This window comes from Excalfactoria chinensis, chromosome 5, assembly GCF_039878825.1.
Source record: "Excalfactoria chinensis isolate bCotChi1 chromosome 5, bCotChi1.hap2, whole genome shotgun sequence".
Classification (NCBI taxonomy): domain Eukaryota; kingdom Metazoa; phylum Chordata; class Aves; order Galliformes; family Phasianidae; genus Excalfactoria; species Excalfactoria chinensis.
In genome coordinates this window covers 54,707,499-54,721,144 of record NC_092829.1, presented here as the reverse complement: position 1 = coordinate 54,721,144, position 13,646 = coordinate 54,707,499, and the positions used below count along the sequence as shown (strand labels likewise).

General features: G+C 45.2%; 1 protein-coding gene across 3 annotated transcripts in view; it reads left to right on the top strand.

Moving 5' to 3' along the window:
• The window catches only part of DAGLA (diacylglycerol lipase alpha), a 59,482-nt gene that overhangs the window by 29,103 nt on the left and 16,733 nt on the right, over positions 1–13,646 (top strand). For all 3 annotated transcript variants that reach the window (XM_072338001.1, XM_072338002.1, XM_072338003.1), the window contains 8 exons: positions 960–1,047; positions 5,641–5,775; positions 6,190–6,267; positions 7,489–7,613; positions 8,757–8,913; positions 9,191–9,274; positions 9,395–9,472; positions 13,314–13,394. In XM_072338001.1, the coding sequence (XP_072194102.1) occupies positions 960–1,047; positions 5,641–5,775; positions 6,190–6,267; positions 7,489–7,613; positions 8,757–8,913; positions 9,191–9,274; positions 9,395–9,472; positions 13,314–13,394 (826 nt within the window). The remainder of the gene's footprint in view (positions 1–959; positions 1,048–5,640; positions 5,776–6,189; positions 6,268–7,488; positions 7,614–8,756; positions 8,914–9,190; positions 9,275–9,394; positions 9,473–13,313; positions 13,395–13,646) is intronic.

Below are 13,646 nucleotides of genomic sequence, written 5' to 3'. Positions count from 1 at the left end.
GTGGAAGTTCAGTGCTTGGAAGAAAGAATTTGGGAGAAGTCAGAGTGAAAATAGCTCAGAGCACACTTGCTTGTCCAACCCCCGCAGTGAAGTTGTGAAGTTCTTTGCATTGCTGCATGAGCTTTCATTGGTGGAGCAAACAGAGCATTGCCAGCTCCATCTGAGGGCCCTCATATTCTTCTCCCACCTTTGGAATCTTCCCTGGAGGTTGTGGGTATTTGTTTTAAAATGCTCAGCCGTGAGGCCCTGCAAAATCTCCTTTTTACATTGTAGGCAAATACTTGCTTACCAGCAGCTTTTTCTTCCAGGTGCAGCCAACTCTCTGTGCCTGGGCTCTTCATGGCAGAAAAATAGAAGCTGTCTTTTATTTTTGATTGAACTGACCTATGTTAATGTTGGTCTGTGTTCACGTGTCAGTGACCCTCCATTATGGGAGCTGTGGACTTTATCCATATGCAGGCAGCATGGCTCTCTGAGGGGGAGGCTAAAGAAGAGTCAGTTAATTCCATAACACTGAGCCTGTCTTGATCTCAGGTTTGTTCTGTAGGAATGCTGGTTCAACTTAATGGACTGTCGCCCTGGAAGTGTAGTAACTAGGGCAAGTTCACAACGGTGGAATGAACTCAGCTATAGCTTATTTTAAGTAGGCTTGTCCAATTAGCTAATTTTGAAGCTGAAATTGAAATGTCATATAAACCAAATGTGGGTTGAGTGAAGCCTTCCGTATTCAGGCTTTTTTTAACCTTTTCTAAATTGAAAGAGAACCTTTAGCTTGCTTTCCCACTTCTGGTTCCAAGTAATGCACCATACTCAAAGAACGGAATTTTTTTCAGTTCTGAAACTTGCACATATCATAAAAATATTTTTCCAAGTGAGCTATTTATTGGAAAAAATTGCACAGCTCTTCGTGCTATTGCTCAGTCTGTGCCTTTTTGTAAACCTGGATTTCTTTTCTGCAGACATCGCCTGGAGGAAGGACAGGCCAGCAGCTGGACGCGCCGCCTCAAGGTTTTTCTTTGCTGCACACGGACAAAGGACTCTCAGTCGGTAGGTACTGAGAAGCTCCTGGCAGAGAGCAAGCTCTGTGTGTGCCCAGTGGTACGTAGGACTCAGCAGAGCGGAGCAGTGTGGGATTCCTGCTATCAAACCTGGACGTGCCTCATTTCTCTGCGTGTGTTCTGAGATGCAGAGCCTCGAGGAGTCCAGTGAGCCTTGACAGCAGTGCTTGCAAGGACTGACATTGTGTGCCAAGAAGCAGCAATTTGAGCCACCCCTCAGAATGTAGACTTCACGTTTTGCTCTATGCTGGTTCCTTTTCCTTCCTCTCAGCCTGAGTAGGTCGAATTAAAGCCTTTATTTCTGCAGGGGCTTACCTGCAGAAATAGAATCACAGAATCACAGAATGGCTTGGGTTGAAAAGGACTACAATACTCATGTAGTTTCAACCCCCCCTGCTATGTGCAGGGTCACCAACCACCAGACCAGGCTACCCAGAGCCACATCCAGCCCGGCCTTGAATGCCTCCAGGGATGGGGCATCCACAGCCTCCTCAGGCAACCTGTTCCAGTGAGTCACCACCCTCTGAAGAAGCTGTTATTTCTCTTTAGGTGCAGATGTAACATCACTGGGGAGGATAGTTGTCTCTTTCAAACTGCCATTCTTAACCTTCTGGATTAAAATATTATGGACTCCTCTCTGGGACAGATAATAGCACTCAAGAGTGGTGTTGTCAATTTCAAACTTGTCTCCAGAAGCTGCTCTTTACTTTGCTATTATGGCAAACTGACTGATTTTAAGTGATGACACTAGTGGAAAAATATATTTTTCATCAATCTAGGTTCACCATTTAACAGCACTTTGTGTGATCAGCTTCAGTTTTCCTTTACTTAGTCAGATTATCCTATTACTTTAAGTCAGTCTTATGCCTGAGAAAGAGAGACTTTGAAAATGGAAAAATATAAAGCTGCCAGAATCAGCAACAAGAATACTCCTGGGGACTGACAGGCCCTATCTGGGATGCTAGCAGGGCCTGCTGTTTAGTCTGTGGATTCAGATGAAGATTGAAACTTTGAAGTTTTCATGTGCTACGGTTGGGATTGTTCCTTTGCAGAAACAGTGCAGGGTAAGGGGTTGATTTCACATCCCAAATGATAGCAGCCCATTCATTCCTGGTTTTCTTGTTCAAGTGATATTCAGCAGGAGTCCTAATAACCTGATAGAGGTGAACATTGAGGTGGAGGATTGTGCTGACAGCATTAATGTTTAAGTTGCTCAGAATTATGAGTAATTGAGAACTCCTTGAGGACCAAGCAGAACCGGGGAGCTGTTATCAATGAGAGACGAAAGTCATAATAGTGAAGGATGAAGCAGTGCGTGCACATCTGAAGAAACAATTTAAATGACTTGCATACACCGATAGGCTGTGAATTAGTTACAACCTCTCAGGGAAAGAGCTAGGAGTTATCAAGGACACCTCAACAAAGACATCCGTGCACAGCAGTGGCCAAAAAAAAACCCCTCAGAATAACGTGGAAGGACGTAGAAAGTGACAGAAAACATCAAGGGACTGACTGCATCAATGATCTCCTCACTAAATATAGTTTGGTCTCCTAAAAGGTGCAGGAGAAAAAGGAGCATATTGGAGGGGCTGTGAACTTGTATAGGAAGAGAAATGAGTCTGGGATTTTAACCTCAGAAGAAAAAAATGCACTGAGATGAAAAGCTGTGTAAAAATAATGGAGAGTCAGGTGAAGGCTACCTGAACATGTGTTCATCACAGATGGCAGCCGGTATGAATTAGATGAAAAGGGCTTGTTGGTAAGCACGTGTCGTTATCCTCAGGGTGCAGTTGTTGTCATAGCCCTTCTGCAGAAATCCATGTGTTGTGGTGCTCCCAGCTGCGTGCTGGACAATGTGCTGCCCCAAGCTGCTGGCCTGCTCTGGAGGCACAGCCCAGTCCTGCCAGCTTTCACAGATCGTCTTCTAGAGCTGCTTAGGAAAATCCATCTGGAAAATGGCAACAAGACGAGCTGTGTGCCGGGGCAGCTCAAACAGCAGCATTTCCCTGGGGGCTACATTCTGCCCATCAGCAGAAGCACCTTGGGGTGCACTGGCTTTGTTTTCACCTGGCTGCCCCAACAGGTTGCTCTGCCAGATCCCGGAGCCCTGAGAGGCATCAAGTGCCCCAGTTCCTGAACAGAGGTATTTAGGAATGCTGTTCAGGAGCAGCAGTATTCAGGAATGCAAAATATTTCACCTTGTGTCAAGATTTTTTTAAGCAAACTTTTCATTCTGTGGTGACTGTTGGTTTCTGCTGCTTTTTCTAGTTCAGGATAAAAGCAGACACTAGAATCTTCAAATTCCTTGTGCTGTTGGGTTTCCATTTTGCATTCATCTTGACTGATTTCCAGGCTCTTTTCTTTGAAGAAACAAGCTCTGACTTTGTGTGTCCTGGCATGATAGTGTGTGGAATGAATGCGTATGTAATGGATCAGAAATGAATCCATCGCTGCCTCTCCCAGGCTTCATGGGGGAAAAAAAAATGTTCTAGCAGGGGATGATTGTCCTCTGGGCTGGAAAATAAAGCTCTGCAGAGTAAATGTGGCACCGGGGCAAGAATCTGTTCCTGTGAGTCTGGAGCAGTGTCTACAGCTCTGAGTCTCCGCTGGCTCTGCCAGCCCCAGAGCCTCCGGGGTTTGTAGCAGGGTGCTGCAGTCAGTCCTCCAGTGTCACATCAGTGTCATCAACAGCTCTTCTTTCAGAACAAAGCATACACGTTGAACTTTGGTTCTGGGCTTTTATTGCGGACAGAGTATGAGGAGGTGGTAGTGTTACTTTGGGTTAGTGTCGTTTGCCTTTTCATTTGAGGTCATTTGCATTTTTTGCTGGGTCAGCACTTTGTGGACAGTGTGGTTGTGAAGTTGGAAAGGCTGATGGAAGTCTGTTTGCTCTTTAGGTGCACAGCTGGCACAGAACCTGTGCAGCGGGTACCCGAAACCCCATTCTTGGGAAGGATGTAATTTGCTTTAGGCAAGCAAGAAAATGATAAAAGGTAATCTTGCACTCCAGGAGTTTGGCAGAGAATAGAAGAATGTAGGTCATTTCCTGCAAGCCTGCTGGGGGAGAAGGGATTTGCTTTCTGATCTGTCAAAGAGATGGGGAGATTGTGCCCTGAAGACCAGCCCAACTGAACAGCCCAGGCTATCTACAGATGGGACTGCAGTCGCATGGTGTTAGTGTTGAGTAAAGGTAGCTTATGTATGAAAATACGGCTAGAAATCCAGGATGAGACTGATAGATTTCGGTAGGAGAAGTTAACAGTGGCAGCTCTCAAAATACCAGCGCTTGTGTGGTATTTTGCTCAAGCCCACTCTTTGTTGGTTCAGCCTCTGGGTCACCCCTGCCTTTGAGCTCTGTTCTGAGCAGTAACCAGACATGTTGTCTCACAGTCTAGCCATTTCCAGCCTCCCAAACAATTCTCACTTAACTTCCTATGTGGGTTTTTGTTGTTGTTGTTTGTTTGTTTATTAATTATGGTACAGAGCCAAAAGGGAAATAACATTTCTCCTTGAAGTCTGTGTCACTCTGCTGTAAAGCTTTGGATGATTTTCTAAGGTCGTTTCCAGTTCTCTCCCTTCTCCTGCAGTGTCTTCGTTTAGAGGATCAGTCATTTTCCCTGCTGGGAACTCTGTGTTTAGCAAATTGGACTTGATGAACTTAGTGGTCCTTTCCAACCTTAATGATTCTATGGTTCGATGACTCGGATCTGTTTTCACAGGTTGTTCTTTTCAGGCCCTTTTGCTTGGGTGCACTCCAAGACAAACTTGGAAAAGCTTGCTAACTTGCCCAGCTCTTTCAGGACCTGGAGCTCTGATGTGTAACACCTGCTTGTTGTAATTTAACTCTTCGGAATCAATGCTGTAGTAGACAGCACAGTGGTGAGTGGTGAGCAGTACAGAGGTTGTTCACTGGCAGATTGCAAAAGACCCTCATTTTCTCTGTGATGCGCCCAGGGTGGTGAGGTCTTACTTAAGTATGGGGGCAGTAACTCCAGGACAGAGTTACAGAACTGCAGAGGCTGTTAAATAGGATATATTTGGTGTGTTTTTCCTGACCAGCCTTTGTTCAAATGAAATTGCCTTTGAGGAGAAAGGCTGACTGTGAGGCGATGTGGGATTGGGATTTTTTTTGGTTCTCATCTTACTTCCTCTGTCTTATTTACACTGAAAACATTGTCCTTCCCTCCCATCGTATATGCGTTCCCGGTCCTGATGCCTAGGTGGTCAGCTTATCCACATAGTGCAAATCCAGTCTCAGTTGAGACTATTCATGTGATGTTCATAGAATCGTAGAATGGCCTGGGTTGAAAAGGACCACAGTGATCATCCAGTTTCAAACCCCCTGCTATGTGCAGGGTCACCATCCATCAGACCAGGATGCCCACTTTGTACAATAAGAGGTATTAATAGTGATTAGACCACGTGTCACGTTCCCAGAAGGAATCTTGTGGATGTTTTGGGGAGAGCTGCAGAAATGGGACCATTGCTGCTGCACCGGCTCTCATTCTGTGTCCTGTCCTGTTTTGTGGCTCCCTACGCTCAAACTCCTCCTCCTAAACCCTTTTCTCTGTGGATTTTGCAGGATGCCTACTCTGAAATTGCCTACCTTTTTGCTGAGTTCTTCCGAGACCTTGACATCGTCCCATCTGACATCATTGCAGGCCTGGTACTGCTGCGCCAACGGCAGCGGGCAAAGCGCAACGCCGTGCTGGATGAGGTTGGTGGAAACTTACTGCCTTGTCTAGTTAGGTGATGCATACAGATTTAAATCTTGACCCTAGACAGGCAACTGGAGGCAGTTTCTTGAAAGATAATAGGAAGAGTGGAGAGAAGACTCCACCATCTGAGCACAACTGCAGGGGGAAACTGAGGGGGAAAAAGATCTGAATTCCCAAACTGTTCTGACATTGGGATTTGCAGATTCCTAATTGAACAGAAAAGCTGTACTTATTTTCCTGAGGTGGTGATGGGGTCAGGTGGAAATCTGAACAGCAGAATTGAAACAGTTCAGGGGACTGGTCAAGATGCTTGCAAGATGTCTTGCCCCAGGTTACACAGTTCTTTGTTTCTCACGTGTAGATTTTTTGTCTTGGTGTCACAGTGAAGATTTTCATGTCTTTGTGACTTACAGGCAAACAATGACATTTTAGCTTTTCTGTCTGGGATGCCAGTGACCAGGAACACAAAGTATCTGGATCTGAAAAATGCGGTAAGTCACTGGACTGTGATCTTGCAAACTCACGTGCTTCTTTATGTAGCCTGTTTTCTTTTTTCTCAGTGGTTTCTTTTCTTTTCTGCCTTTCTGGAATAATCAAAGCAATTAAAGAATGGTACAAGCGAATAATAATGCTTGTTCTCCTGGAGGCTTTGTTGTCTTCGGATCACTTTTAAAGCATTATCTGTCTGTCCTCCTCTTCGTGGGAAGTAGAATTTCCACTCTGATGCTGAAAGACAATGTGAGATTTCTCACAAGTCAGAGGTACGAGTTGAGTGCTGCAGCCAGGGATGTTGTGCAGAGCTCCATGTAATGGTACCACCAGCTGGGTTTCATCTTGGTGAGGGCAGGGAGCTGCCTGGAGTGAGATGGAGCCTTCCTCCCTGGAGCTGCTTCTGTCAGCAGTTCTCAGGATGGAGATGGCTGCAGTCTGTTCTATGTAAATTAAGCTTGGCTTTTCTTTTGGCATGCTGCTGTTGCAGCCCTTCATTGGGCAAGCTATGTTCACCCCTCTTGATCAGATGATATTCAAGAGAGGAAAGACTGACCCAGTCCCAGCACCTCCGATCAAGCAATCCTGTGATTAACCTGCTTGCAGCTGTGCTATATTGCTCTGCATCTAATGCTAACTTCCTGCTTGTGTTCAGGCTGTCTCCTTCTGCATAGATATGTGGGGAGAGAGGTCAGCATGGCATACAGAAGACAGCCATGAGGCGTTTGGCCCTAGCCTGGCTTTCATGGTCCTCTCTGGGCATCATCCTTATGGCCCGTGCCCATTTGGAAGCAGCATCTTTAAGAGAGCTCATCTTCTTGGTACTTAAAAGTAGTTTCTCCCTGCCCAGTTCGTGTTGAGTGGGGCAAAATACACAGAGGATGGCCTTTCTTTGCATCAGAGTGTTTGTTACAGAGGGAAGAATGCCTGTAGAACTAACTTCAGGCTTTGTTAAGCGGCTAGTAAGGCCTCTCTAATCACATGAATGGGCACAGTTATACTGGGAGGGGAGGGAAGGAGAGGATCTTACTGAGCACGACCAGAGTGCTCTCCTGCAGTCACCTGGAAATGCTGGTAGTGTTTGCTGTCCTGGTGCTGGTAAGACAGAATGCAGATGTTCAGGGAGAAGGGTGCAGTTTCTACGTACGGTGGAAAAAGGGAAACAGGAGGAAACTGACATATGAAGAGAATAAGGCCTTTAGTGAGTCTCTTGTCTCTTTCAGCAAGAGATGCAGCGATACAAAGAGGTGTGTTACTACATGCTGTTTGCCCTGGCTGCCTATGGCTGGCCCATATACCTGATGAGGAAGCCCACATGTGGACTCTGTCACCTGGCCAGATCCTGCTCGTGAGTGGCCGTCCTGCCTATCGCTCTGCCTTCTCTCCTTCCCTTTTCCTTTCTGTTTTTCCCTGATTTAGAATCCTTTCTTCCATCGTTTTGCTTTTCAGTTACTTCTTTCTTTTTTTGCTCTTCTGCTTTTTTCTCTTCTCTTACACTTTCCATCTCTCAGTAACTTCATTCTCACATCTTTCTCTTCATTCTTTCTCACAGTTACTTATCTGCTTACCCTATTAAATAACCCACTGTCACATTCTGTCCTCCCTGGTGCACTAAGGATCGTGCCAGTCCTGTGTAGTTTGGATAACCAGTGGAGAGAACTCATCTGGCACGAGAGAGCTTTCACACTGAGTCAAAATAGCTGTCTCAGAATGCAGAAATCAGATTTATCAGCAAGCCCAGTTAGGCAGAGAATTGACATTTGGGTCTTTATTAAAGCATCAGCAAGACTTGGCCAGAGTTTGTGCTGCGTTCTCTCTGACTAATTGTTTTTTGATTGCCGTGCTGTATACTGCTCACCTCATGGTAGCAACGCTGCAGTTCAGGCTTCCATGTTAAATGTTAGCCTTTTAGCTTCTATAATGCTGTCATTGGATTCTCTTCAGAGTTGAGCTTTTTGCCCTTAAAGAAGTAAGTTTTTTTTTTTCTCCAAGCCAATTAGGAGGAATATCCTTCTGAGTTACTTTGATCTGTGAAGTGTTTCATAAGGAAAAGAAAGGAAGAAAGAATTTGTGCTTGCACTGTGGTTCTGGGATGATTCTAGACCTGTTTTGCTACTTGTTATAAGTAGATTTAGCAAGTGGTAGTTGCTTGTGTGTTGAAGCAGTGTAGGACTGTGCACAGTATCCCTGGAGGAGAGATCCCAGCTCCACCACACAGTGGAGACTGGCTGCACTGTAGCTCTCTCTGGTGCTCAGAAGGAAAACTACATCTGATCCCCGTGCTGTTTTTGATGTGGAAATACGAGTTGTGTGCTGTTTTGTGCAAGGGCTGCAGCAAGTGAGGGAAATCACTGCTGTCAGGATGAGACAAGTGTGGCTTGCAGGTTTTCTCTTCCTTTCCTTCACCTCACCTCTAGGCATTCCACTTTAAAATCTGTCTCTTCTGTGTTCCTCTTCTTTCCTCAAAGTTCTATATTTTTTTCTTCTGCAGGTGTTGCTGTCTCTGTCCTTCACGTCCCCGCTATGCACCCAGTGTCACCATTGAAGAGGATAATTGCTGTGGCTGCAATGCCATCGCCATCCGGCGCCACTTCTTGGATGAGAACATGACCTCGGTGGACATTGTTTACACTTCTTGCCACGATGCGGTATGCAGAGTCTGCAGCCCCTTCCTATTTGAGGCGTGTTCCCAAGGCCCCTCCAAGTGGGACTTGCATGCTCCACTCCAGCTGTAGTGGTGCAGAAGAAGAAAACTTCTGACCCTAGACTTGTCCTCCTGTCTCTCTGCTAAGAATTTCTGTCCCTTGGACAGAAATATTTGCTCCCGATCAGAGGCAAATGTTAAGCTGCTCTGCTTTGCCTGATCAGGAGAATATGTGAAGGAGAATGTCTCATCTGAGCATTACAGCAATGCATCTCTTCTAGGTTTATGAAACTCCTTTTTACGTGGCTGTGGACCATGAGAAGAAGAAGGTGGTCATCAGTATCCGAGGAACTCTGTCTCCAAAAGTAAGTGCGTTTTGCAGTGGCCTCACGCACCCTTGGCCACCCTAACAAACTTTCAGGAAAGCCTGAGATCTCCCTTGTTGGTGTTTGATTGACCTGAAGCACAGTGACTCCTTCCTTCAGGATGCCCTGACTGACCTGACTGGGGATGCAGAGCGCCTTCCAGTTGAGGGTCACCATGGAACGTGGCTGGGACACAAGGTATGTAAAGAAACACACATTGTTGTGATGTCTTCACTTCTAGTTATAGGCAAAACCGCAACAAAAAAGCAGCCTTGAACTGTTTGAGTTGTTAAGAGTGTTTTACGACTGCAGTGAAACAGCTATGAGATGTAAAAACAAATAAGTTCTGAAATTGTAACAGTAAAAAATCAGTCTGTAAAAACAAAAAGAAAAGAAAATTGCTGCATGCAATCAGTAAAAAGCAAGCTGCAAAAAGAATCTGTGGGGACCTGGAACAAAATTGTCAGCGTCGTTGGAATTACTTTTTCTTCCAATGAATCACCTTTTCAGAATTTGCAATCAAAGCCTTTAAACCCAATCAAACCCTCTTTAAAATTCTGTTGCAATGGGATATTCATGGAACCTCATAACCAGACATTGGCAGGGCTCGCATCTGTGTAATTAGACTGATGCCGCGTGTCTGTGTTAGTGAGCAGGGCTGGACTGAGAAATCAATTGAGCACAGAGCTTACCTTTGCCCCAGTCCAGCGAAGTAGTGGCACACGTGCTGAGTTTTAAGATTAGCAGGAGTTTGGCGGCCTCTCAAGGCGTAATGCCAGACTGGGAAAGGCAAATCCAAACTGGAGGTTGCGCGTGTTGGAAGGATTGTGGTAGCTGCTGGGAAACACTGCCACTCAGGGAGACAAAATGCTGGGGGTGATCTGGTCAGGGTCCCCTCAGGACAGGACACTGAGCTCATAACTCCCGAGAGCTCCTGCTCTGTTCACTGTGTCCTTCCAGATCGCCCGCGTGCTGCGCTTTGATGCTGTGCTTTATCAAGTGGAGCATTAGAGGCTGATAGCTGCGTCCTCAGGTGCTCAGCTGGGTATGGGCCTGAGAAAGGAGCTGTTACCCTCTAGTGCTGTTGGGGCCCGCTGTGGTCTGGAAGGATTTTATTTCACACTCTCAGAACGGGGCTTCTTGAAAGCAGTGTTTTGTGCTTCTTCTTTCGCAAATGAGTATTTCTTTCATTTCCCCAAAATGGGAAGGTGAATCAGTGTGGTGGTTACACAAGGCGTTGTATAGAAACAGAGATAAATGAGGAAGTGATGTGTCACTTAGTTAATGCTGAGGTATCTGAGCCTTTTCTGAAGTGTTATGTCTGCTGTCAAAGATAACGTCACTTGGTTTTGTGCTCCTTCATCTGATTCAAAATGACTTTGTAGAACCATTGTGACAAGCAGTTCGTATAAACCAGAGGGAAGTAAGGGGCATTTGTTCTATTTTAAATCTGCAGAAAAGCTACTAATAGATACCTATAGCAGCTGGATTCTTCTCTTGTTTGTTTTTTTTTCTTCCTGTGAAATATTCATATGCCATAACTTATATGAAACATTATCAGATCATTCCCTGTATTTTGTATTGGATTTTTATTTGATTTTTGCATTATGCCTTTTTCTATTGTTACAAATACAGAAATACTGGTTTATCATCTTAAATTATTATAAATATTAATCTTCAGACAATAATGTGCTGTTGATTCCCGAGGGAAGCTAACAGATACAATAGAATGTAGAGATGCGGGTCCCGATGCGTTTTTAATGCCCACAAGTCAACTTGAATACAAAAGCAGACGAAGTAACTTGCTAACACATTTAATTTGTAGGAAAGCACTGGGCTGTTCGAGAGCTTCCTGTTAGTTGCTTGGCTTCTGTTCTTTTCCTTGCTGATGCTGCACACCCAGCAGGCTGGGAAGCCCTGTTATCTTCACCGCGAGCCGTGCTGCTTCACACAGTGCCTATCATAGACATCTGAGAAATGAAAACTCTTGATGTTTGCACGAGCCTTCCTGGTGCTCCACTGGGACCGCAGCCGGAAGTGTTTGATTGTCTGGGATGCTGTACATGCCGCAGCTGATGTTTGTGAGGTCTCCGAGCTATTTTGGGTCAGCTGTAGGTTTGTGGGTTGGTGTGCTGGGGAATTAAAAACAAATAAGGAAAATAGGAGATTGTCACAACTTGGAGGGGAAATTAACCACAACAAGATCTCTTCACTGCTTGAGGTAAAATGCAATGATTTTTATAATGGGCTTCATTTAAAAGGAAAATAAATCATAAGTAAGGGGCATAAATCCATTCTGTTCAGCCTGCAGAGGACAGGAGGTTTGGTCACTGGTGTTCAGCCAGCCAAAATGGCAGTGAATAGCCATGCAGGAGGAAGCCCTGGATGCTCAGCTGAACAAACAGCCCTCACCTGTATGTCCGAGCAGTCAGCAACAGCCAGAACTTTCTTTTCTACCACAGAGATACCCTCTTCTGTCCCATATTGCAGAGCAATTTCTTGCCTTCAGGCTGCAGAGCAATACCAAATACTTCTGCTTTGCTTTTCTTAGATCTTTGGTCCGTTTGGTTGTTTATACGTGGGGTTTGAAAGTTAAGCCCAGATAATTTTATTCCTATGAAACTTGTGAAACCTAAATTCAACTTTGTGGGGATAAGCCTCGTTGTATAATATTGACATCACTGTCTGTATTAGAACATGCGGTAATCGTTGAAAATAGAGCTCTCAGACTGACTGTTGGACCGTTAGTAAAATCACTATGGAGGTAGATCATGCTTTTTAAAAATAGGATCCTAAATCCATGTTAGGAATTTATATGTCGCCTGCCATTCACTCCTCATTAGAGTTAGAAATGGAGACTCCTTTGAATGCAGCCGAAGCTGGCTAGCTGCTGGGAGCTGAACACAAGCCTGAAATACCATGGCATCTGCTTGTTTGATAATGACAGTGACGTTACAGGCTCAGCAGAATCACCTGTGTTCCTTTTCTTCAGTGGGCAGATTGGTGTTTGATATCAAGGGCTTTGAAAATTCCCCACTTCTTTGCTTTCTGAAGGGGACATTCTTTTCTGCCTTTGTGATTAAACAGCGCTCCATAAAATTCACTTTGTACTTAAACTGCTCGCAGGTAGGGGTGTGATGGAAAATAGCAGAGGAGATGATCTCTGGTTTCTGGCCAGCCCAGGCAGTGCAAATCACCTAATTAGAATTAGCAGTATCTCTGTGTTTACCCTGAGCTTTATCGCTGTTTTTAGCCTTGGCAGTTCAGGCTTGCTCGCCTCTGAATATTAACTGTAATAATAACCAAGAATTTATACAACAGACCAAACTGCATCTCTCTTACATAGAGTGAGACAAACCCTGATTGCAGCCAGCAGCCGGGGGAGTGGAGATAGATGGTTAGAACCAGACCATTTGTTTCCATCTCCCAGCATTCCTTGGCTTTGAGGAAATAAAAGCCTTTAAAAAAATGAAATTCCATTCACATCCTCAGACAGCTGAATCCACTTAATACTTGCTAACACCTCTGGTCATCAGCAGCTTTCCCATACAGATAGAACTGCCACTTTCTCCTTGCCTTGGTGTTTGTGCTGTCTCCCTGTGGACCTATGAGGCTAGCTCATGCTTTCCTTTGCAGATTTAAATGCAAGAGTGCAGCTCTGGGGTTAAGATATTGACATGCAGAAAATCAAAGTTTGCTTCTCCACTGTTAGTCCCAGTGTGGGCTGACCCACAAGACACACGGCCTTGCATTTAAGTTGGTGGTGTGGTTTGTTTCTTTTTCAGGCTTTATGCCATGAGCCCAAGGATAGGATCGATGTGTGCTGTCAGAACTTAAGAGCTGTCATTACTCCTAAACACTCTGTGGCTCTGGTGAGCCAAAGCACGTGCCTAGTGAAGCAGAAGCAGCGTTCTTCCTCCGCCCTGACACATGCTGTGCAGCACTCAGCTTGTCCAGCACTGAGGGCAATTTGCTGTCTCCTCTACCAGTGCCAATAGACAGCTGTTCATGCCCTGTTCTCTCTTTTGTTTGCGCTCAGGGAATGGTGCTGTCTGCTGAGTACATCAAGAAGAAGCTGGAGCAAGAGATGGTGCTTTCTCAAGCCTTTGGACGAGACTTGGTGAGCATTAGCTTTCTTTTATCACCACGGGCTGTACAGAAGTTGAGATTTCCTTCTGTTGTACTAATTCCTTGAACCTCAATTCCTGTCTCTCTGGCTTGTCAGACCAGCCTCACGTTACTTACTCCTAGAAGGCTTTATTTTATTTTGAGGCCTTCTTCCCAAGAGCGCTGTGCAGCTCCTGGCATTTTTTTTTCTCAGACAGGAAGTCCCATTCGGTGGCCATGCAGGACAGGGAACATTAAAAACGAA